The sequence below is a fragment of the Chelmon rostratus genome, chromosome 22 (genome assembly GCF_017976325.1).
Source record: "Chelmon rostratus isolate fCheRos1 chromosome 22, fCheRos1.pri, whole genome shotgun sequence".
In the NCBI taxonomy this organism is placed as follows: Eukaryota; Metazoa; Chordata; class Actinopteri; order Chaetodontiformes; family Chaetodontidae; genus Chelmon; species Chelmon rostratus.
In genome coordinates this window covers 6,583,715-6,610,112 of record NC_055679.1, presented here as the reverse complement: position 1 = coordinate 6,610,112, position 26,398 = coordinate 6,583,715, and the positions used below count along the sequence as shown (strand labels likewise).

General features: G+C 44.1%; 1 protein-coding gene across 1 annotated transcript in view; it reads right to left on the bottom strand.

Annotated features, from left to right (window-relative positions):
- Positions 1–25,340, bottom strand: part of LOC121625907 (proton myo-inositol cotransporter-like) — a 59,799-nt gene extending 34,459 nt beyond the window's left edge. Inside the window, exons 1-4 of the mRNA XM_041964226.1 lie at positions 25,266–25,340; positions 24,761–25,232; positions 15,303–15,462; positions 13,564–13,766 (exon numbers count right to left, since the gene is read on the bottom strand). Of these exons, the coding sequence (XP_041820160.1) occupies positions 13,564–13,766; positions 15,303–15,462; positions 24,761–25,232; positions 25,266–25,340 (910 nt within the window). The remainder of the gene's footprint in view (positions 1–13,563; positions 13,767–15,302; positions 15,463–24,760; positions 25,233–25,265) is intronic.
- Between the last annotated feature and the right edge of the window lie 1,058 nt (positions 25,341–26,398).

Genomic DNA, 26,398 nt, shown 5'->3' with positions numbered 1-26,398 from the left:
AACAGGCAAAAAGGAGAGGAAAGGAATGGAGAGTTGAGAGAAGAGGGAAAGGAAGCAAATAAAGAGTACAGAAGGAAGGAAATAGAAAGAAATGACAGGGAAGGAAAGAAAAAGAGAGAAAAGGAAAATAAAACGGCACAAGTGGAAAGGAAAGGCTGAGAGAGGAGAGGAGGGGAGAGGGGAGGAGAGGAGAGAAAAGAGGAGGAAAGGAAATGAACTGCTGTCAGAAAGCTGGGAGTTAAGAGGAGGTGAGTGGAGACCCACGGGGGGAAAAGCATCTGTTGTCATTGGAAACAGCAATCGACTGGCTGTCATCCATTTTTAACCTGCTGCCGTCTTCATATGCTGTTTTAATTAAAAGAGCGTTGAGATGCAGCCGTTCTGTCTGCGACTGTAGCTGACGTGTGAACAGCACAGCATCAGGGAACCTCCGAGCCGGCATCCACGGCAACGACGGGTCATGAAAAACAACGGCACCCTCTCAAAGAGTTCACGAAAAACTGAGACAAACTTTGAGGCGAGGATTTGCGACTTCAGCGCCGCGGCTGCTTCCACAAACTCAGCGGCGTCTCCGAATGTTCGCCGGGAGGCGACGGGAGTTCAGCGGCAAAGAACTCCTCACATCTGTCCCTGTCAAAACCGTTTTCAGCGCTGTCTCCTCTCTGCATGACTCACTCGCGCCGATTGTCTCGGCAGCCTTGAGACAAACTGAGTGGGTTTAGATAACACTTGTACCGAACACTTGTACTACACAGCGAAGAGGCAGCGGTTCACGATGTGCCGAGACGGCGTCGCTCAAAACAAAGCCTCTAAAAGAAGATGAAGTAAACAAATCCGCGTCTGATTGATCCATTCAGCAATCTGAGGAAAAAGACAATGGATGCAGGCGAGGAGGAAAAGCAGCGCGTTAAGATTCAGGAGGAAACACCAGAAAAAGAAAAGTTTCGGGGGAGAGATAAGCCAGTCAGAGCGAGATAGAGGGCGAGGAAAATACTCCTTTTTAAACTTCTTATCATACCTCCAAAGTGCCGGCTCTGTGATTTGAGCGAGCACAACGCATCCAAATGAGGAAGAAAGAAACAAATGTGTGTGGAAGAGACGGTGATTTGTCTCCTGGAGGCGATCGGCAAACTGTGCTGCTGCAATGGAAACAGTGAACAACGATTAGACAGAGGCAAACAGAGCGTTACAATGACAGTGAAAAATGGAAGACAATGAGAGAGAATTACTTGGACTAATTTGGTTTTAATACTACATACAACTGCTGGATTTTCATTTTGACTTTTTAATTTTATTGGAAGCACAATATTATTTTTATCTAAACAGGTCCGGTCTGAGGGAAGGCTCCGTTTCACACTCTCAAATCTGTCAACACAACACTATTATTGTGCAACAGGCTGCTTATTCTGCATAATAAAATCAAGACAACATATATTAAATATATCATATATAGTTTATATATATGATAGTTATATATCTTATAGTTGTGGTCTGCTGGAGGTTTCCGGCAACATTTGAAAGAAAATGGGGGATGCAGCCTTTGTTGATTACGGCCCAAAGCTCAGGAACACACTCCCTGCAGATTTCAGGGAAGCAGCTCGCTGAGTATTGTTCAAAGAAAGCTGAAAACTGATCTCTTCGCCTTTAACGAACCAGCTCTGACTTGATGAAACTTTGGTGCTTTGCCTCGCGCTTATGTGCTGCTGCAAAATGTTGCATTCTACTTGATTTTATGCATCCAATGTCATCTATATTCGCACACATTTTGCTATTTTATGCTGTGATTCGATGCTTTAGCCTTATTTTTATTTTCAGCCTTATTTTGCTCTATCTTTACCTGTATTTTATTATTTTACTCTCTGGTTTTATGCGTTGTCTTTATTTTTATTTGCATTTTTTTTTCTGTTTTTATGTCCATTCTGTCTTTTCTATGTGAAGTGCTCACTTGGTGCATGTGAGTTGAAGCACTTTGAGCTGCAATTCCTGTATGGAAGGTTCTGTACAAATAAAGTTTATGATTGTTATTATTATTGAGTTATACATATCATATACTTATGTATCATATATCATATAGTAGATAATATATCATCTTGTATATCATATAGTAGTTAATAAAAGTTGTGATTTAAAGCAGCTTCCAGACCAACAGAGTAAAAATCAGCTATTTTAGTGATGGTTAGTGACGACAAGCTGCTGCAACATTAAGTGAGTTAGAAGGTACCGTAGGTCACCTTTTTAATACGATATCTGTGCTTGCTGTGATGGCGTCAGGCCGTACGAGCTCCTCATTAATGTTAGGAGTTCTTATTGGACATCTTATTGGAAGATCCTGCGAGGTTAGAGATTTCAGAATCAGGGATATTCAAATAAATCCAATTTCAGATCCTGTTACATTGGCCAGTTCTATTTTTTGTGGATGTGGACCTTGTCTGCTTGTTGTAGCAGCATTGGTCCACATGGAGTCTTTCCCATCCTGCATTTATGCTTAAAGCAAAAGAAAATGCTTGTTGCTTGAATGAAAACTAAGAAGGGAATCGCTTCTGTTGCTGACGTTTGATCAGGTTTGTTTTCAGCAGGTGAAATGAACCGTTCCAACTGAGCAAATGCTTCAAGGTTTGAAGAAACCGTGTCCAACATTTGTGCTTTTAATGTGAAACTCCATGAAACTTTGAGGCACGCTCACACTCACACACACACACACACACACACGCAGACACAACCTCATCCATCTATCCGTTCCCATTGGCCAGTAAGAAAATCTCTAGAGCCATTTTGAAGTGTGCTGGTAATCAATCTGCAGAGTTATTGAGATTCATGACTTCCCAGCTGCACACCTGCCCTAATGCAAATGACAAGGGTCTTCCTTAGGGGGGCACACACACACACACACACACACACACACACAGAGAGAGGCACATAAGACAGAGTGAGTCAGAGAGGCTTGGGACAAACAGCAAACATAAGCACTGTTACCTATATCATCAGAATTTCTCATTTCTCTGTTCAAAGCCCACTTGGATAATCATTTTGACAAAGATAATTTACAGACCGAATAAAACCCACAATTATGGATCGAACATTTGAGCCATAACCATTACTGTGCTTGTTAATTTCACTCAGGGCACATTGGGGACTCTGTGCCCGAAACATACCAATTCAACAAGCGCATTTTAATTGAATACGGCATCGCTGGATGAGTCACAGGTTCATTTCCGTCATTATACGTGGAAACTGGGACCCTGGAATAGCATCTTCAGAAGAACACTGCCGCATGTTAGAGTAGCCTTTATTTGAATAACACTGTGCCCTGCAATTCAAATAAGTGAAAAGCTTTCGCTGTGCTATTAAGGATCTCCTTTTGTTGTTCCTCCATTGTGAGCTGACAAGATTAACGATTATTCAAGGCTGAAATATTGCAGTACACTGAAAATTACACCTCTGCAAAGTCTCAGATGCAGACGACTCAAACTCCTCCTTTTCTTTTTTTTTCAGTGAAATGTGTTCAAGTCACCGTCGTCTTTCCAGTCCTCATGCTAAGCTAAGCTAACGGTGACGTAGCTCCAGCTTCATATTTAGTGGTCAAATATAAAAGCGGTATTGATGTTTTCATCGAACTCTCTGCAAGAACGCAAATAAGCAAGTTCCCAAAATGCTGGACCATTCCTTTTAGCTTTTATTTCCCTCCTGACATTGTGGTTACTTCCTTGCAATGCAACAGGGTCAAGTCGACTTTCAAATCTGTGTTTATTTGTATTTCTCTACCTCCGCTGAAAATAAAAAAAAGCAATCCCCAGGCTCCTCAATGCACATTGCGTGTATTGATTTTTCAGCAAAAAGAAATGAACGCTGTCCACACCTACAAAAGCCTGCTAATTAGTAGAACATCAATGAAGCTCTGCGGCTGATGAACACTCACTTACTAATAAAATTCTGGATGACGTGAATCAGGATTTGCATTCATATATTTTGACTTACGAGAACTAAGTAGGCCTGGATTGAAGCCAATTACTGCAGTAAAGAGAAAGATGATTCCCTAATCTCCCCTCTTTGCTTTCATCAGAAGCAGCTTGCCTTGCTTTGCATCCTCCGCTAATGCAGCCTCCATAATAATCTCCCAGTTGGGACTTTGGTTTCATTTCCCTGCACTCCACCCTGCAACCCCAACCACCAGCTCATTGTTCAAACTGATGGCAACAAAGGCAGAAATGTGTCATTTCCAGTGGTCTCCTCTCAAAATACTTGCTCGTATTGAACTTCAGGGCATATTCGTCAGGCGGCCCATTTGGGTTTGTCAACGCACAAGCGACCAAGACGTCGTAATGAAAAGCAGCAGAGCAGAAAGCATATTTATTGAAAAGTACATTAGCAGAGAAGACAATGCCTGCAGCATGTTTAGATTCAATTAAGTCTTATTTGAGAGCGGAGCAGTGAACTCAGCTTAAATGAGCAAGCAGTGACGCTTGAACATGAGCAGACCACTTTGGGCTACTTTAAAACAAGCTGAATTTAGGGACAGTCACGATAATTCATTCTGACCTGCAATGAAGCCGATAAACGCGGTTTTCATGTTTAAATTTAAGATGCCGAGGAGGCTGTTGTTTGGCGACTCCGAACACTTTTCCCTCAGTATGAATCCCTGGCTTCCTAATGATTTCCATGTGGATTTAAACAGACCCAGAGCAGCAGAGGAGTTTCATAAAATGTTCAAATATCCTGAATTATTAATGATCAGTGGGAGAATTAGGACTGCGATGGTGGCAGACACTAAAACTCCCTCAGACATCTATCAGGTGTGGCTCTGCAGCCCGTTTGCGCCCGTGTGTTCATACGAATAAGTAGCGATTATAATGGCGTAAAATTAATAATTTAGGGACATGCTGCAGGAACATAAATGCAGCACGCTTTTGTTGATAGCTCACACAGTGTGCCATTCAATTACCTGGAAACAGATGGTTAAAAACAAGCATGAGCCAAACAGAACAGTAGGTTAAAGAGGAGACTGCTTTTTTCCACAAATAAATAAAGGGAAAAACAATTGTCTTCAAGCTGATATGAATAAATAAATGGAAAACCAGCTCCATATAACACTCATTTATTTCCCGACGCTTTGGCTGATGTGATTGTGCGTATAAATGGGACAGAGCCTCGACTTTAAATCACTCTGAACATTCTCTGCTTTTGTAGCTTTCAAATGAAGCCGTACTTATTTTTAAACAATAAACTCATTCATCTTGATTGCTGGCTATGCCGGTTTGCCTGACACAGCTGCCATTGAAACGCCAAGAATCAAAGCAGGCTCAACACGTTCTCTCTCCCAACACATCAAATATGGCAGCTCTGACGCTCGACGTACCCCTCCGGTGTCAGTTTTGCCTGTGCAGGGCTCTGTGGTCAAGTAAACGTCTGGTTCGCAATGTCTGGTCAGACTTTCAAAATAAAGCTTGCTGACCACAATAAAGTTGTTAACCTTGTGAACAGTCACAGTTTGGTTTGTGAAGAAGTGTAGGGCCACTGACCAAGGCGCTGTATTCAACGCGTTGGGACAAATATTGGGTGGACAATCACTTTAAGAGGAGCCATATTGTTTGACGCAGACAACAGATTATAGCTACCAATAAGCCTCTCTCCAAAATGAAACAGCATACAGGTGTCTTATTGGCTTTTAATCTTGATTGCTGTAGAATTTAAAAAAAGTCCCACGGCTGTGTGCTGCAGAAATGTCATGTAGCGATAGATGAAGTAATCTCCAACTGTCCACTCGCGACCTTTGCTTCTGTAAGGTTACATCTGAGTCTGCTTGCCGTTGCTTGGAACAAGAATTGCTATGAACAAGCCTTCCAGAGAAATCAATGTGTTCAATACAGCGCACCATGCAGTTTCTCATGAAGAATGGCAATATAACAGCTGACAGAAGTGGCCTGCAATATTGCCACAGTATTGCTTCTCCATCATAATTGCTGCCCCAACACCTCCATTTTCCACTTCACTTTCTCTTTGTCATCGACCACTCCTCCTCTCTCCTCCTCCACCCCCCTTATCCATCTCTCGGCCCGAAAAGACAGTAATCAGAGCTCATTGATTTGGGGCTGACAACACATCATCACTGCACCTTTCAGCAGATTTCAATAGACGAAGTAGGCGCTCACAGTTTCTATAGCCTCCATTGCACATTAGTCTGATGGTTAAGTACCAAAAATACAACAAGTAAATCATAAATACAATATTACCTGCTGGAAACAAGCAGCTTTGAGTCAAAAGAAACCTGCATCAATAAAACAGGAAGAAACACTGAAGGAACACTTACATAGCTACATAGCTGTATTTACAGTAAGCATTGACTCAATAACTTTAATATCTGGTATTATTAAATGCTTTGTAGAAGAATAGGAAAAGTTTGCTTTTATTTGCAATATCAGAGGACTTTTGAATTTATATCTAGATGTTATACTACTGTGAACGGATTTCTGTCTCGAGTGAATTTCAGTGTACACACTTTTGAAAATTGTATTGCATATCCTTAAATAGGAAAGTGGTAGGAGGACAGGGAGGTGATGATTGCCATGTGCTAATAGCTACGTGTGATGCTGTTCACTCTATAATAATCCTTCTGTCACTGTCGGCTTTTTGACCACTGGGCCTTTTACACCTCTGGAAATTCATGATGTGTTAGTGTGTGAGAGAGAGAGAGAGGGGAAATCAAGGGGGGAAGAAGTAAGTGCAAAGTGTTGTTTCCATGGTAACCGCCATGTCAGCTAAGAGGCATGGTGCGTCTTTGTTTTTCCAGGTGAGAAAAAACACACGTATGCACACACGCATACGCACACATGAGCACACACTCACTCACACACACACACAAGTGGCTACAGGTAAACATCTATATCTTTGCAGCACTGACCCTGAGTTAGAAGGGCCAAGGGCCAATCACAGTTGAGTATTTCAAACCAGTGGACCAGATCCTTCAGTGAAAAATGTTAATTATGGGGTTTGAGGACTGAACCCTGTTTCACTTTCTACCATTCTCAGCTGCAGTGTGGCAGCAGACTTATGACACTCTAAAGGGCAACAAAGACAAATTGATGGGACACCTGCTCATATGGCCTTCACATTGCCTTCCAACCTTTAATGTTAATCATAGTAATGTTGTACACTGCTCACAATGAACTTTTTCTATTTAACTGCATCGTGTTGGAGACATAATTACTTGGGTTTCTTTGCAGCCAGAGGAAGGTCGGTCATCACCAGCGTGGAAAAGCAGCATCTGCAGCCGGAGTATTTTCACGTCTAACACAGAGAATCAATTAATGTAGTCATTGTAGTAAGGTTGGTTAAACGAGATGGTTTTGGTGAGTTTTATTTTGTTTCTGCTGCGTTTGAATGAAGTGTTTCACAATGAGTTAACACACAGTTAAGCTCGTCTTAGTTCAGTAAAAGAGAGAAACTTGAGTTAACAATAGGGTTGTATTTTTCTGTTTAATAAGGAAAATAGGTACAAGAATATTTCCTTTCTTGATATTTTGTGAGTATATTTTGTTTACTTATTAGGCTAAAAAAGCTAAGAGTGCTTGTCAAACACAGCAAACTCGCATACATCTCCCAGCTGAAACTACAGTGTGGCCTCTTAAGTAACAAAGTGGTATAACAAGAGAGGATGGGCCGGGGCTAGCTGGTTAGCATGCTAATTTCATTAGATATCTCTGCAACACAATACAAAGACATTGTTGACATACTGCCAGAACTGTTACTTCTTCACATTCAGTTGATAATGCTCATTAATTTTTTTTTTTTTTACTTTTTTAAACTCAAACTCTGGGCATATCTTATTGAATCTTATTGAATTACTGTAGCTGGAAAGCTAACCACTAACACAGTAGCCAGGTGGGACACAGTGCTTGTCAGTCACAGAATTTCCCAGAGCTTCTCCCTATCATCTCTTTACTCGGTAGTTTACTTCTCCCTGTTACTGTGCCTGGTGCCATTTGACTTGCTAGCTCTTTTGCTAATTGTAAAATAATTTAATACAGTTCATTCTATGACAAATGGGGTTAAAAAACTGGATAATGCTACATAGCTAATAGGCTACAATACAAGGCAGCACTGTAAATGTGGCTTTCTACTGGCAACTCACACAAAAATCCTCTAGTCAAAGCAAAGATTTCACTGCAAATTATAAATGCTTGTAGAAACACTCTTGTCTCTGAGATCAATTGTTATCAGGACCGTTCTTCACCAAAGACAGGCCTAAAAGAAATCTGAGCGTGAGTTACAACCAGCGTCACCTTCTGCATCATAATTGTCTTGTTACGGTTTCTGAATTTTACAACATCTTACCTTGACCTCATTTTCCGCCGAGGAAATCAAGGAAAAGGATGTTTCTCCAGAATTCAGAGCCAGCCTCAAGGCAGCATCTAATTAGCTGCTCTGACCTAGAACCTGCTATCCACAACAACTTCCTGCTCCTGGATCAGTCAGGTGAATGCTCCGTGTCACCTTACCATGACTGAGCCAATCAGAAGGCTGAGAAACCAAATAAATGGTTTTGAACCCCTGAGAGCATTTTTTTCACCCCTGTTAATTCACTCTTCATCTATCTGTCTACCACTCTCTCTATCCTCTCCATCTGCCTATCTGTCTGTCTGGTTGCTAGGCGACAGCTGGTCTCCAGGTCGTACGTCGGACCTAAAAGGAGCATGTATATTGTAAACATGCATGAAACATGCATGGAACGGCCTATTTCTTATCATCATTACATTGTCCAAATGATGATATATTTCCCATCATGCATGCATTGAGCGGTTGGTAACTTTTCTGTTTTACGTTCCAAAATGCAGATGTTACCTTTCGTGTTTTGTGCTGGCTTTGGAGTTCTTCTCACCTCTGCTGGATATCATTATGTTCCAGTCTAAGAGTCTGTGTATGTCTGCTCTCATGATGAAAGTAATGACTAACACGTAACCCCATTGGTTAACAATGGTTTCTGTGCGTTCACACTGCAAGCAACTTGTAGCAGCGAACGTGTCACGTGACTCTGATCAATGGCTCCAGAGGCTAAATAAAAGCTGAAGAGAGATGAAACTCTTTGACCTGCTGCCTTCAAGTCTCATATGAATAAAATTCAGTGCTCGCCTCAGTTAGATTTTTATTGTACGCAGAGCTACTATCATCTCAGCAAGCTGCTTCTTTAGAGAAAAAAAAATAAATCTTTTTTGTATGTGTATTGGCACCAAACTGCGTATCCTCAAATACCTTTTCAATTACACGCACTGATGGGTCTTTAATATCACAACTTGATTCAATAGAATACCTTGGTATTATTATTGATTCTGAGCTTTCTTCCCATCTCCACGTACGCTGTGATTAAAAGCAAATCATGGTCTGGGCTTTCTTCATAGGCCCAGATATTGTTTTTCTTCTACTGTCAGGAAAAAAACTTGTCAGCCAATTGTTGTTCCTCATTCTGGTTATTATGCTGATGTGCTTCGTTTCTGTTCACGTTTATCTGCATGTCGCTGCTAAAATGGAATGACAAGACCTTCTTGAAAACGAGACGTCTGTTCTGTTGTTCAAACTTGTTGCACATGCTTGACAATTTTAAGTAAGGCTCATGTTTATCAAACGAAAAGCTTGTACAGAGAACTGCCAGAATATTAAAATCTTCTGATCTTAAGAAATGCTTCAGACCTCGCCTGGATCCTTGAGCAGTGAATTCTGAATTTCACAGCCAGATCACAACCAGGCACCCATATGATGTTGTTCTAGGCAATTGAGCAGCATAAACATGCAGCGATATGGCTGCAGAGTGAACCAGATAGTTCATGGGCATGCAAGAAGAAACAGCCAGAGTGAAGCTTTAGTGCAAAGTGACTTATAGGGAGTTCAGTCGAAAGGGACAGCGTCATTACTGATAAGTTTTCAATGAATGTGGCATGGGCGTGCTGCCGATTCAATCTTCCAGCTCCATCATTGCTCCAACCAACATCAAATGAAAGGTACACTGTACGGTATAATGGCAACGTCTCTGCAGGAAAAACAGAGGCATGGTTCGATTTTCTGCCAGACGAACTGCAACAGCAGAGAGGCCGACATCTGAAACAAACTCGAGTGAAGCAACAACATTCCTGAAAGTCTCAACGTTGGGCCCATCACTCACGTTTCACATCGAGTCGAAGCGTTAACCACTGGCTACCAGATAACAAGGAGGCAGCCTTCCTGCTGAGAGTCTGCTCGTACTCAGTAACTGATGATGATTGCAGTGAGGAGAGACTTTGACATGAAAAGGAAACTGCTGAACGCACACTGAGTCCCACAAGAGGGACAGTCCACTGTCTGTGTTGGTGTTTTTCTACATCAGTGTGTGATAATGTGTGTGTGTGTGTGTGTGTGTGATGCAGGCCGCATGGACCCGGGGGATCTATGGACGCCACTCCTTCCAGAGACACGGTGTTCTCTCTTGTCAAGGTTGATTAGTGGCAGGATGAATCTAATTTCTTCTACCGCTCTTCCTCCCTCATCCCGCCCTCCCCTTCTTTTCCAGTTCTTTCAGTCTTTTGCCCACTTGTCCCCTTCCCGCCTGTTAATCGACTCTCCTATCTGCACTCCCTTTCCCTCCATTACTCTCCGGGCTCTGCTGATTGCAGACAGGCTCAGACTAACAATAAGTTCTGTCGAAGGAAGTTACACAAACAAACACACAAAAAACCCCACCAGAGAACAAGATACAAGTATCACTTTGTTGTTCACGCACTGTCAGCATGGAAGACATCACCAATTAAAACTCTCACAACGAATACATTATTGAGAAACTGGAATATTGCATCCAAATATTTACATAAATGGAATCAGGTAACCATGTTATGCATCTGTGGCTTGTAGCTCTTGCAATATAATTCTAGATGACGGACAAATGATGCTCCTCAACAGCACCAACAAAACATTAACATTAATTCAGACAAACCTGACGTCTGAGGCCGCTAAAATCAAGGCTCACTATGATTCTCTTACATATGACACAGTGTTTAACCGCTTAGTCTCTTACTGACATAATAAAACACTGATATAATAAATCTTTGCAATCCGTAAACTCTCAAGGTCCTTTTAAAAAAAAACTGAAAGCCATCATTGTACTTCATAGATACGGTGTCCTTTGCTGAAAAAAATCGTTTTCTTTTTTTTTTGTTTAATATCAAGGCTTAGCACCTGCCCCGCTCAACACATTCAAAATTCAGAAAAATGTTGAGAATACAAGAACCAGATCAAGAGTAAGATGGGATATTGTTGTCCTAGAGAGGAAAGCAGCTTTTGGCCACACAGCTTCCCGGTTTAAACACAGTCTGACATGGCAACGAGTTTGCAGACTAAAACAACAACTGTATACTAGCATTCTGTCCGCTAGCTAGCTAATTAGGCTAATGTTAATCAGTTGGTGTCCGACTGACTTCTTCATGGCTGTTGTTTCTTGTAAAAGGGGCTGTTAAATATGCTTTTAATGGCTACATCATATTGTGCTAAATAAAACTGAGGCTAAAGCTAACAGGTCCTGGGCAAAAGTCAAAAATCCATGAGGAAGACGTGGGAATGAAGAAACAACATTGTAGAGCTGGACAGTCACACATATGATAAGGGAACAGTTTTTGAAAAAATGCACAGTTAGGCTAGGGCTAGGGGTTAGCTGTACATGCTAACATTTTTATCTTATGCTAAAGATGATACACAATCAGTTTAGCATTTTTATTTCCATTCCTCATGCCACATTTCTTACTACGCATGTCTGTTGCCTCACTCCTTTTGGCTTTTTAACCTGTTTGCGTTCTCCTGTTCTGATTATGCTATCTGCTTTATTGTTACCTAAATGGCTAATTCATCTTCTTAACAGCTGAAAATGAGCAGTTTGGCTAATGCTGGAACGTTTGCAATGATATGCTTATCACTGTCCATTTTTCCTGTAAATAAAGAAAATACAAACAAAATGTTTCCTGAAAGAAACAGGGAGGTTGCCAGGAGTGAAAGTAACACACAGACAGTTTGTGGGATTGGATTCAAATTCACTGCAGCGATTATGACACCATATGCTCGCTGTGTGTGAATGTGCATAATGTCTCTCTTTTGTGGATTTAAATGTACGTCCTCCCTCACACACGCCGGCATAAACAGATGGCGGATAAAGTGCATGATAAAATGTGGGTAAATACAAGCGTGCGTCTGTGAGCGTGCGTTTTCTTTGAGAGGACGCCTTCTCGGGCCGGGGAGGGGGTTCATGATTGTTACGAGCGGTATTATGAAACGGCGATATTAGCTAATAAAGCTCGGTCAGCCATCATCCTGACAGCCCCGCTCAATACTCCGCTCGTGCGGGCGAAGCCTCATAACAAACAGCGTGCTGGTCGAGGAAAGGTCAGCCCGCTCAATTAGCTGACCATGAAGAAGAAAGTATTTTCTATCTTCACATTAACCTCGCGTTTGGTTGCCTTTCTACCCGCAGTGCTGATTCATCTTGTTGAAAGCTGAAATGATGTGCTGTTGATCACAGCAACTTCAGCTTGTAAAGCAGTGGGTGTCAAAACTGAAAAAATATTTCATCTCATAAGAAGAAATTGTGACATTTTCACTTCCACCGAGGGATCCAACCAACACTTAATTCATTAAAGCTTCAACCGAGCTCTTTCCTGTTCCCGCATGAGCAAACATCCGCTGTCGCACAGGAAACGATGTGCTTTACATTTCTGGCAGCAGCAGGTCTTTTTCCCAACAACTGCTGAGTCATCTTGAGACAGACCAAAGAGCTCCATGTGGAAACTATGTCAACAGAAAAGCCCGTTTGACTGGCAGGCCACCACTGTCGCCCCGGGAGTCAGGTGAATGCAGCAGAGCAACTGAATGATTTACTGTTGTTTCAATAGGAAAGACCTCATCGCGCAGCAGGAGGGACCCAGAACTGTCTAATCAGACTCAATGAGGAGGACATCAAAGTGACTGAAAAGCAGGCTGCCGCCTTCAAAGCTCTGGGTCGTGACGCAGTCAGCGGTGAGGTTTCGATAATGTGAGTCCAGGGATTAGACGCTCCTTTTCAAACACGTTTCCAATCATCCCTTGACTCCCACACACCTTTGCTGTGGAGGAGATCAGCTGTTGTCCCGGTCCCTCAGGAGGCCTGTGCAGAGATGATGAATGACCTCTGAACGGCAGCACTTCATCAGTGAAATGCTTTGAAAAGATTGTGCCTCCGAGGGTTTATCAGCCTAATTGATGGCGATGAAGTTAAGCTACAACTGCTTGCATGGGTGGTGTTAGGGTGCGGCTTGGTTGGGCTACAGGAGAAGAATTGTGTGAGCCTCCGCCTGAGCCCCAATCAAGAAAATCAGCAAGCAAAACAAACCATTCCATTTCATTTTGCTCTCCTGCTGGCCTGGTCCAACAGCACCTCCACATCCCAACAGCATGATGCGGTGCAGCAGATCCACCATTCATTCATTCATTCAGTTTCCCCATAGGCATTCAACGCAAATAGCTAAAGTTACAGCATAACACAAAGACGCTCGCCCCAATCCTCCCTCCGCCACCTCCCGTTACCTCCTCCGCTGTCCTCCTCGTCGATGCTGTTCTTGATGCTGTCGTACTCCTCGTCGATGTTCTGGTTTCCTCGGATCTGGCTGAGCACGCGGCGGGCCTTCTGGGTCAGGCCGCGCTGGATCAACCAGCGAGGGCTCTCCGGCAGGAAGAGGAATCCGATGAACTGGAGCACAGCGGGAAGCACCGACAGCCCCAACATGTACCTGAGGAGGGAGGCAGGGAGGGAGGGGAGTGAGGAATCAAAGTAGGATCACAGAAATGACTTCACCAGCTGTTTGATTTTGGTCGGCTTTGGAAAGCTTTGCACGCAAATTTCAGTTCCTTCAATATTTGTTGTAGACAAATGTTGAAAAAAAGGCTCCCCCTGCGTTCAGTTTATGTTGAGCTACCTGCCAGCAAGCATCAGGTGGAGTGGTACACCAATTAATCAGTCGGGCCGACATCTGGAATTTGTGCTCACAAGGCCGATTAAACAAAAAATGTTTGAAGACACGTCAGAAACAATGCACATTTTTATTTTTAACTACTTATTTACTTTCTAATCATTTCAGTAAGTCTGAAAATGTACATTCTCTCTTAGAAAAAAGGAGACGCTGCTGTTATTATCAAATTGTTGCATTAAATCAGCCATCAGCTGCCCTGTCTCCCCCTAATCAGGTGGTTTAGTTCATTAAATTAAACACAGGGAAATGAAAATGTCAAGTCTTTATTCAGATTCTTTGGCTCAAAATAACCTTCGCATTTACATTTAGCATTTGACTTTAACCCTGAACATAACGGATGAGGTGCCGTAATAATTGGGTTTGCATGCACAGTGATTCCCCAGGTACTAAAAGACCACATCAGATATTCTCTTAATCTGCAAAAAAACTGCACATAGAAACAAAAAGCGTTGATTTCTGACATCCGGACAGAATAACTTACACACTTCACTATTACGCTGAGAGTAAAATTCCCTCCCTTTATCAACTCATGCACACGATCGGGGTTCACAACGTTCTGTGCGAGGGTTGATGTGGTAGGAAGACAAAGCATAAGAGGGTACAAGAGCTTGGACTGAAATGTTAGAGAGCGTTATCTCTAGAGGTAGAGGAAGCGGAGCTCCCCGTTTTATGCAGCTCCAAAAAAATCCATAGTTTTACTGATGTGAGCAGCCAGAAATATCAGGCGCTGCTTCTGCTGCGCAGGCAAAGACGTCAGTCAGACAACATTCACGCCGTAAACTCAATAAACGTCTCTGAAAAGCCATTATCGCGTATGAATCACTCCAATCTGCAGGCTTCTGAACAATCTCTGCCATCTCCACCAGAACTGTGGCTGAAGCAAATCCTTGCAGAAAGGACGATTCTAATCTACGGTGTCTCGCAGCTCGACATTCGAACACTCTGGAGGCTGTAGAGAGAAGCGGAAAAGACGGTAACAGAGGAAAGGGACGAGGAAGAAACATACTGTACGTTTCAAACGTACAGTACGGCTACTCTCAGTAAATGTTAGGGGGTGACCTGTGCATGGGCTGACATTTGGAGTGAGGGTCTGAGCCAGCCCGACTTTTTCTGGCATTTGATATGATAAGAACGCAAAGAAAAGACTCCAATATATGTCCATCACAAAGGCAGATGGGAATCCTTCCAGCCTTTGAAAAGGGCCTAAAGTGTATTTATGCAGACACACATTTATTCGTCTGAATTGTAACTCAACACGTGTTCTGTATGAGAGAGGCGCGTGTCTCTGTGTCTGACCTCCACCCATCGTGCTTCAGGTAGCTGAAGGCGCCGTCGATGAGGCTGGCAGTGAACTGTCCACCGGTGATGAAGAGGGTGTTAACCGTCACCAGCTGCCCCCTGAGGTGGGGCGGAGAGGCCTCGGCGACGTACACTGGCACTGTCATGGAGGCAATACCTACACATGGAGAGAGAGGAGATGGTCAGCGGGAGGTTCTAGCTGTTTTTGGTTTTACTCTTTACCTCTTTACCTCGCCCCAACAGGCAACTATTTTCAGCAAAAAACCATCATATTAATACAGGAACGCTTTCTGAACTGTAACTTTCGTGCTGGCTGAGTTTGAATGGCTCTGACCTTTGACCCCTGACATCACCACCAGCAGCAGTGACATCATGTGGATCGTGAGGTGAACCCGAGAGACACAAACAAACGCCGTAGTCCATCTCAGTAATGGGCTCTGCGCTACTCTGATCTGGAAAACATCCATTCGCGCTCACACACACACACAAATACTGTACGCACGTTCATGGTCACACACACAGTCACAAGCACGCCTCTGTACTCACGTACACACAGAACAAACAGCGCGTGTTTGTCCAGGATGTATCTGACGAGGTGCCATGAGAGCGCAGCTTTCTGCAGCTGGCTCCTGATAAGCTCTATTAATAGTCTGCCACTGCTTTCTGTGCACCCCTCCCCTCCCCACTGCCACCACCCTGCCCTCGACGGCCGCCATGACTACGTGGCTACATGTCGCTATGGCAACCACTTGCTGGGAAACCAGCCGGGACCACACTGTGGCAGCTCTGGGGAAAGGAAATCGATAAACGAGAGCAAGGAGAACTTCTTCTTCTTCTTGTTTTTTTTTTTTTTTTTTTTTTACAAGACCTCCACAGAGGAGAGTGGAGCGCTTTGGGGGAAAAAAAATCACCATCATTACATTTCTTGAAGGGGTACGCAACATCACAAGACACTTCTGTGCTATAGGAAATGTTAGCAGTCCGGGTTCAAAGCCCTGTGTTCAAGTCTCAGCCTGGTCTGCTGTTGAGTGTTGAGGGATCAGAACAGAGGTTCATCCAGTGCTACTCAGTTCTACACCCGGAGATATCCGTCTTGTCTCTGACGTTTTGATTCAAATTGATTTCTTGACTGTGCAAGCATACCCTGAGGATTCGGAGGCAAGTCTTTATCTTAGTTATGGCACAAAAAAAGGATTATCGTCTGATGGCGGAAATCCGAGATCCAGAACAGCGGCGAAATCTAATCAACATCTCTTTGGCATGAAGCCTGCCTGCTCGGGCAATTTAATGGAAATGCATTCATAAGCTTCCGAGAGATGCTGCTGAACCTAAACTCTGTGAGAGTAGCGTCTGTGACACCACCCGTGAGTTTAAATACAAGCAGGTTTTTTTTTTGGAAACATCTTTTGGCCAGCGTGCAGAAGAGCTGCTTCGGGAAACGTCATCAGCACACTCTGCTGCAGCTTAGCAAAGGCCTGCATCCTTTTACTCCTGTTTCCACCCTGCAGCTGTCCTGAGGAGGGCTACTGTAGACCCGCAGTTGTGCACGTCTATAAATATCTGTCACACACGTCACTTTAAAGACCTGTTCCAATTTTACAGGCAAAGCATCACATGCATTCAGTTTTTGACTGAAAAAAGGGGTGGAATAGATGATTGCTTGAAATGAGGGCTAGGAATATTTTATATTTTTTTGTGGTAGTCTCTCAGGCTCTCAGCCACAAGCCTGTTGGTTCCTTTTCCTCCTACAGCTCACAAACATTAACTGTCATTTCAAAAAAAGCCTCAGTCACTTCCTAAAACTCCTTGGCACTGTACTTTTTAGCAAATGTTGCTCTGGTTCGTTACGGACTATTTTCACTGGTGGATAAATACACATTTGTTACATTCGCTTGGATTTATAGCAGCAGGACAGTGTCTGTGGATGTAAGTATGAGTCCACTTACCGACACTCTTTCAGAGCTTTCAGGCACATTTTCAGTGGCCTTCCGTAGATGGAGTGCGCTTAATTCTCATGGAGTCGGTACATTTGTTATCATGTGACCTAATCATTGAATATCAGTCACATGTTAATAGGTGGCCATTGACTGTTTGTCAGTGGATGGCCTGAGAAAGATGACGCAAGTGTCATGGTTTTGTTATTTCCTGTCTTATGTTCAAAGTTGCCTTTGCTTTACTTCCTGTGTTTTCCCGCCTTTGTAATTGTTGATTTGTTTCACCTGTCCCTCATCAGTCTTCCCTCTCCAGTGTATTTAATCCTGTGTTTTCTCCCAGTCTGTGCCGGGTGCGCTCTTTTACCTTGTGTGTCAAGATTTCCAGCGCTTCCCAGTGTCTTCCAATGTTTTTGGATCTTTGCACTCTGCTCTCTGCTGTTTCCATGTGTTTGCCTGTTTCAACTTATTTCTTTGGATTTGACCTTTGCCTGCCTCGGCATCCTGTAAGCCTTTTGCTTATTGCTTTGGTTGTATAATAAATCATCTGAACTGCAGCTGGGTCCATCCCTTAGATTCCCGTGTTTGCACAAGTGTGAGAAGTGTGTGTGTGTTTGTATGCTGAGGTACGTGACGTTTTGCAGATGCACACGGATGGACATATGCACGGATTTGAACACACTTAACGCAAACAACTTATCTGCTGTAATGCCTCGATCTGTATTCACCTCATACAGCCAGACCTCTTCCTCCTCCCTCTTCTCCCTTCATGTCAGTTTCCCTCCATGTTCCCATCCTGTCTATCGTAGCCACATGCATCACCAGCCCGTCTCCGTCCGAGCCACGCCTGCTGCACACAGATAGACCATATGCCTACGAGTGTGACACTACAGCTGATACTGATGCATTTACTGAGTAATGGATCATTTCCATTTCACATCCTGCTACAGGTGGTGCTGGGAAAATATGCCAGGGCCCATTAGAGACAATACCATTAAAGGCCCTTAAAAAGGTCAAAAGCTGTAGTTTTGCTTCAGTTTATTGACTGTGTGGAATTAAATGCTTTGGCCAGGAGTCTCTAGAGTCCAGCTTCACAGTCATTTTATCTTGCATTGGCTTTTAAAATACAGGATTTATTCGGTTTGACTTTCTTTTATGTTCCATAAAGGCTTTTTTTTTCCTGTGGAAATAGCAACATGATAACAGACATACAGCCTGTGGTCTCTCTGTTACTGAGAATACTTAGGTGAACAAAAGACTACCTGATTTACAAATGTCATAAAGTTAAAGATGATACATTTCTCTAATGTTTGAAGCAAAATGACTTTTTTTAATTCCATCTTTCACAGTTCAGTTAAAATAACAAAAAAGGAAAAGGGCCCCTGCAAGATCAGTACTTAGTAACACCCTCTTTGTCAAGTATCACAGCTTGTAAAGGCTTTTTGTTGCCACCTCAGAGTCTTTCAGTTCTCGTTTGGAGGATTTTTGTTCTACCCACAGATTTTGGGTGGTGTTTAAGTCGGTGGAGTGTGAGGACCACTGCAGAAGCTTGTCTTCTGATGACTCTTCCACTTGCGCAGCGTACAGAAGAACAGCGCACCATCACACCACGCTCTGCTAAACCTTCATGAAGTTCTTTTGCAGTAAAGCGGGAGTTTTGATTTGCCTTTCCAGCCATACGAGCGCTTCTCTGTGAATGTCTTTCAGACCTCAACCTGACCTCCACCTTTCTTGTTAACTGCCATTTCTAAACTACATCACGAACTGTGGAACTGGCGACCTCAAAGCACTTCTTATAGACTCCTCCTGCTTAATTGGCATCAGTTATTTTAATTTACTGAGGAATATTTATAAAGCTTTGAAATTTGCATCCCCTGGCCTTTCCTAACAGTGATTGTGATCAAGCCACAGCACATCAACCTAATGAAGGTCAGAGATCTTGGTAAAAGTTATCTGAGAGCTCTAATCTCTTGGGATGCCTAAACCTTTGTCTGCTGCTACTTTATGTTGTTTTTTTGTGCAAAACTAGCATGATCCATTTCCTACGATAGCTAATTCAGCTAATGCGGCTGTCTGTAATTACTCTCAGTGGGACTCAACTGATTATCACGACATTTATTTTGAAATCTTATAGGGGCTGGTGCTGCTTGTCCCTCTGCAATAGAAGTGATAAATGCAACATTGGCATGACCCACAGTCAGAGTGACCACAACTATCAGAAAGGGACCTAGGTTCAAAAATATCACGATATTCCTTTGAGTCTTTTTGTGTCTGTTTTTTGTCATGGTGTCGACTGCTGATGACTGTGACAAATCTAAAAGGTACAGTTCAGTCATGCTCTGCATACAGACTGACGTTGCATCAGAAATGCATTATTTTGATACACATGAATCCATCTTAAGTCTTCATATTCTGAAGATCTCCGCTGGAACTGTGCTGAAAACAAGCAAAAATGACTGCAGCCAGAGGCCAGACTTCTGCTCCGGCTCAAATGTGAATCCCTTACAAACAGTCGCAGTGTGTTCCCTCTCTTGTTAATGAGCTCTCCTTTCAGCACCAGGGACAGCTCCCAGCACTCCCCTTCTTCCCACACACACACACACACACACACACACACACACACTCTAAAGTCATCGTCTGGTCAGGCTCAGCCTCAAAGCAGCACAGCACACTTCTGTCTGGTCTTGTGAAGTCAGCCTCTAGGCACGTAGTACAAAACTCGGCACTGACTCACTTGATCAGAGTACAAGGGAGATACTTCACTACGCCCTCCATCACTGTGGTGTAGAAAAGAGACAGGCAAGACATTTTCTGGTACCAAGTAGCTGGTTGTGATGGAGGAAGCTAATTAGGAGGGCTAATGGGGGATCCTTGATAACGCGGAGTTTGGAAAACACAAAGCTTCCCCAGATAAAGCTGTGTTTTACATTACAATGAGAAAGTGGTGTGAGTGGTGATTACATTCAGTGGTAAAAAGCAGGAGAGGACATCGTTCTTAATTAAATTCAGTAAAGCGAGCGTAACTTCCTAACTTCACGCTGGAATTCTCCTATACAGATGTTTGTTTAAAGGCAAATTAAAGCATGAAGCACCGAGTGACTCCACATTCGGTGACCTCTCGTTCTCACAAATTCTCAAAATGCACAAATGTTAAGCCAGAAACAACTCATTTTCTGAACGCTTGACATTTTAGTGATGTGACTTTACATCACTAAAATGTTACGCTTAGCTTCCACCAAGTTAGGAGGAGAATTGTGACTCCATTATACAGACCAACCAATTAATTATCAAGCCTCCGTGTAATAATTAAATGTTATCGCAATATAATTAACAGCACTATTTTGAAGCAGCCCCTTCATCTACTGTTTCCCAGGACAAGACGATTCAACATTTCAAACGGCTGGACAGTGTAGCCGGAAAACATGATTATGCACACACTGTGAGGGTGACTGTTTGTTTGTGTGCCGGTGTGTCCACGCATGAGCCAGTGGATTATGCCTAATTGAGGGTGAAGGCATCACAGCGGATTTCTTTTCAAAAAAACATTAAATGGTCCTTTCTGACCGTTTAAATCCAACCGCCACACACGGAGAGCGCACAAAGAATTCAAAGAAGTCGTCAGTCGGCTGATTTTCGATACGGCGAATGTATTTGCTGTGTTAGTCTGTCACTCAGCTAAAGGCTCCCACTAACTCCATTCAGAATGTTTTGCTGGAGAAATATTTTTTTCAAAGAGGGCACAACTTTTGAGGGGTTTTAAGGGGCTATAATCAATATGTTCATATTAACAATGGCTGAAATGATGAAATCAGAGACTTATCACCCCACTCTTCAGTTCCCCTCAGCGATTTGGGGCTTTTTAGCATCTTTTATCTTATTGTTTTGGTTTGACAAGCCTCAGCTTTATTGTTTTGGTCTGGTCTCCCTCTCTCTCACACAATGTTGTTTCAAGCCACAGCCTTTAGTGAAAAAAACTGCATGCAACGTGCTGAGCACTAACAAACAAAGCATTTAGCAGCTAGAGAGACAGGCGTTTCCCTCAGGAGGTGGAGACCAAAACAAAGCTAAAAGGAGAGTGAATGCTGGACCTACATTAATCAGGCTGCCATGAACTTCACCAGCTACTCAATAGTAAATCATTTTGTATCTTTAATCTACCAGACACCATCATTTTACCTGCATTCGGCTGGTGGCTGGTGCTAATCTCCCCCCTGGTCGCCATTCAAAACTTTGTCCAGCAGCGAGTATCGTATAAAGTTTATTTTTCAATTGTAAAATGTTGTGTCCAACACATTTCCTGCAGCTCACAGAGCCAGCAGCAGGCTAAACATGCTAGCAGATTGGCTTGCTAATGATAGTGCGAGCACGGCTGTCACGGCTGCCACTCAAGAGTCCTCCTCGCTTTGGTTACGTAGGAAATCACTAAGCAATGTGTGTCGAGAACCCTGGTTGGAGTAAATTACCCAGACTGAAACATCTTCCTGCATCCGACCTATATTCTGTGCACCAAGACCTCTTAATTTGATTTAAATTGCCAAGTTATGCAATGAATCCTTGTCTGTGCTGACAGTCTGGTTCAATATCGTCTGTTTGCTCAGACTAGCAACGGCTCGTGTCACACAACAATCCATGTGCACAGGCAAAGGTCAGATCAACAATAACCGGCTGGGAGCAGACAAGCCAGAAGCTTCTGGGTAGAAGTAGAGGGAGGCGGGGATAGGCGGCATATGGCCTTTCCTGGTTTGACAAACGGCGCCGATGACCTTTCCAGCGAGTTCAGCTCAGAAATGTAAAGTAACTGACTTTCCTGAGGACCGACGGCCATGTTAACGCGAGCGTGCAGGTGACAGGCACAGCCAGCGTAATTGCTTGCAATGAAAAACGCTGCCTTGTTAGCGTCTCCGGCAGCTAATTGTGGCGCCAGAATGTTTTTCATTATCTATCAGGGCCAGCTCGAGCATGGCAAACGATTGCGGTGGCAGAAGGAAAGGGGACACTGAGAACGACACAGCCACTTATAATGTAACAGCTGAAATGACCCGGGTGATTAGTTTCTTCCTCATATTAGCAATCAGGGCTTGTGCGTGTAAACGATAGTGTGAAGCTGCAGCATCTTCAATCCTCATTCCGCATGTTCATTTGGGAAAAGGCAAAATCATTTCCTGACCTACTATTTTTTTCTTTTTATATTAAAAAATTAAAAACTGGTTGTTGCTGGGCGCCCATCTCCACAAACACGAGGGTTGATGACTGTCCATTAATTAATTAATTAATTAATTAATTGATTGTCCTAATAATGACTGTTTATTTCCACCCGCAATGGCAAATAGTCTAAAGAGGAAACAACCAAACTACATTATCAAAAGGGTGCAAGGAATTCTTAAATTTAATCAGCTAATCAAGTCAACTATCTCAGCACTGCTATGATGAATTACATTTTCCTCTGTCTTGTGTCTTGTTTTTGTCCCTCGCCATTTTTGGTTCTTATGCTATTCAGGCATGCAACAGGTGGATCCAGCAGTTCCCTTAATGTGTCTTAATGGCACATCTTCGTGAGATGTTCTCTGCTCTATAAATGGCCGTATCTTTCGGACTCGAGTTCCCCAATACTCCCCATGACGAGTAAACAGATCCTGAACAGGTTTCATTTAGGGGCTTAATGCACACATTCAAAATGTGGCTGAAAGGTGCAAGAGGCAATGACGGGCGGGGTTCGAGGGGTGCTCAAAATTACACTTTTACCGTTAATGTGAATCAGAAAAGGTGGCAGCCGCTTCTTGTCATGAACTGAACTCTTTTTTTTTCAGTCAAGCTTGGTTTTGTAAAATCCCTGTAATTGCTCGAACTGGCAGCGTAGAGGAAACATGTTTGGAAAATTACAGAACAGGAAAATAACTGCCACCATTCCACAACCAGCCTTTGCTTAAAAACTGCTTCAGCAAAAGGAGAGACTGGTGTAAGTTTTCACAGGGCATCTGAAGATATTAGGCCATTCTTCACAAGCCTTGTCAAGCTCCTATTCGCTCCGTTCTTGCCCAATAAGAACAGCATTTCCCACAGACTGCTCTATTAGCCATCAGCCAAGAAGCATGCAGCAACGTCCAGGCTTTACTTTTAATCTCCTCTATAACAAACAGAAAAGATCCCTCTGCATCCAACAGGCACTGAAGCGTAATTGTGGGAAATTAGAGGCATTTCCCTTGAAATCATTATCTCCTGCTTTTCCAAGCCATTCATCCACCAGCGATGCCCTCACGGCTTCCCACCTGGTGGAAAATCAACCAAGAAACATTCATCATGCACATTCCTGATGCCAGATAAGTGCCTATATGCTTAATGTAGTATTGTTGACTTATATATCACACAGCAACAATTCAAATTACAGCCATTTATCACAAGATGTAGTAGAACTGGTGGTAAAAGGGGTCTGAAGGCAAACAAAGCGAACAAAGGGATTTAGCTTGTGGAGGAAGTCAACACGGAGCTCTTGAATTTGGCCAGGGATGTTTATTAAAGAATTAAGCTTCCTCTGCTGTCCCAGCGGCTCACTAAGGAGGGCTAATGGTCTGCAATTCCTCCACGTCTCACCGAGGAGAGCGCTTGCTTCTCTCAAAGGAGGTGGCGGACGAGCGCCATCAGCGTGGCGCTCAGCCTGGAAAGGCAGTTTTAACGGCCCTTTCTGCAGAGGATGTGACTCATGAGTAACAGCAGCCACTATAAATAATTTGGGGTGCATTGAATTCTGATCAAAAGGCACATCGCATGGAAAAGCATGCAGAGAGCGGATTCGAGAGAGGAGAAAGCAGGGAGGGAGAAATATTCACAGAGGGAAGGAAGTAGAAGAAAGGGGATGTGCAAAGGTGTGCTTGTCGGGGAGGATGCAGGCATGGGGCCAGCCAATCAGATGAATTCAACTCTGGCATCGAATGAAGGCGACCTCAGTGATACTAAAAGTCTTCTGTGCGCTTTGTAGGTTCATCTTGGCTTGCGTTCAGGCGCGCTGTGATCGATATCCGCCTCTTATTCAGAATTCATTTCCACTCACCACTTAATGGTGCCCAGCTAAATCTAATAATAACCTTAACGATGCTAATAATAAAGGCAGCGAGTTGTCTAACGGCCAGTGGCGCGCAGCCTGAGTAAGCAGAGGGTCACACTGTGTAATCAGAAGCCGTGATTAATTGCAAAGATGAGGCCTGAGGCAGGGAGAGGAGAGACGGCAGCCAGAGCCAATCAACATGCGAGTGTGCTTCAAAGCCTATGACCCTTCTGACCTCTGAACTTTGTGATGGAGAGGAAGTGCAGGTGAAATCATTAAAGTACCACATTTTCATGAGTGATGGAGTGAGATCATATCACTGGAGCAACTTTGTCTTTATCTTTGGGATTTAAAGTATTTAAAAAGTAAACTAATGCAAGTTATTTAAGATAGATGTAACCCTGATCTTTAGGGTTGAATTTAGCATGAATAAACATGCATCTAGTACAGGGACTGGCAGAGAGCAAGCTGAACACAAGTCTTACCAAGCCCCACTCCGACGATCAGCCTCCCCGCCAGGAGAGCCTCCTTCCCTGGGGCGGTGCTGAGCACGATCCCCCCGACGGTGAAGAAGAAGCTGGCCAGCAGTATGCACACCCTGCGCCCGAACAGCCCGTTGAGGAAGCCGCCCAGCAGCGCGGACAGGGCAGCCGCGGCCACAGTACTTGATATGAGCAACTCCTGCCACAGGGCGCTCAGCTCCAGCTCCCTCTTCAGCAGGAGCATCGCCCCGGAGATCACCCCGGTGTCGTAGCCGAACAGGAAGCCCCCCAGGGCGGAGAAGGCGGCCAGGACGTAGACGAAGCCGGGCGTGCCATCCTGCTGGAACTGCTTGCGCGCAGCCCTCTCCAGGTCGCCGGTGGTGGAGGAGGAGGGCGCCGCTGGGGCAGCGGCGGCGGCAGCGGCGGCGGAGGAGGAGGAGGCGCCCTGGCTGCTGATGCTGGCGCTGGACGGAGCCTTGATGAGACTCCTCTCTCCTCCGTCGTTCACTCGCTTCCACCGCTCGCCCATCAGGTTGCTCATACTCCGGAGATTGTAGTCATGGTCGACCTGCTTCCGCGACATATGGGAAACGCAGCACAGGACGGGGCTGCTGAGTCGTGCGCGATGCTTCCAAAAAAAAGAAAAGAAAAGAAAAGAAAAACACGCTCAACTATTTTACCCCCTCCCCTCCCTCAGTTTGGAGTTAGCGCCGCGCCGCGTATCCGAAAACCGCTCCCAAATAGCCTCTGATATTCGACTCGACAGGCTGCACCGGCTGCTGGAGAAAGTTGTTGTCCAGCCTCGTGTGCATCAGCGTGTCACATCCCTGTGGTGCTGATGCGAGAGTTGAGGAGAAGTGGGGAGGGAAAGGTAAGACGGGAGGAGTGGAGCGGAGCTCCGTCACCACTAGCGTCGGCGTGACGCAAAGAAATGTTGTTTTGGAAGCGTGATGCTGCTACAACTGCATGTTGAGAAGAGAAGCATCACAGATCAACAAGATCAACATAACCACTAATGACTTATAACCTATAAATAAATCACAGTGTATCGATTTATATAGATTCTTACCGATGGAGCACATTTAAAATCTCGTGTTTTCACCTGTTCATGTAAAACAAGTTGCCTCAGGCGCAATAAGAAAACTGCTGCCCCCTGCAGGACTGGCCCCGGTATTACAGGTCCACGTTGAACTAGTTCACGAACTCCAACACACACACTACTGATCAGCAGCAGTGGCTGAGCTGCTTCACATGTCAACACTGACACTCAAACTGTTCGGCTCAGAGTGGCTCATGCGTCCACACTTTTCAGTCCACCGTAGTGTTTTGGAGTGATGATGAGGATCAACACCGCTCAGTTTACTGTGCAGCTGTAATCACGCTTAAAGGTGCAGTGAGCAATCTGAATATGCACAACGCATAATCTTTGCGGCCTCCCATCACTCTGCTGAGCCCCTCCCACCACGTGATGAGCCGCAGGGTCGGACGGCAGCAGCAGGAGTGGGTTGCCCTGCAAAACCTCGTGCCCAGTAGGGCATTAGAACACCACACAAACACACACCACTACATTAACTCAAAAGTTAGTCCACACTGTGCCTCTTTGCCACTTCTGGATATGAGAGCCATGGCACTGACCATAAT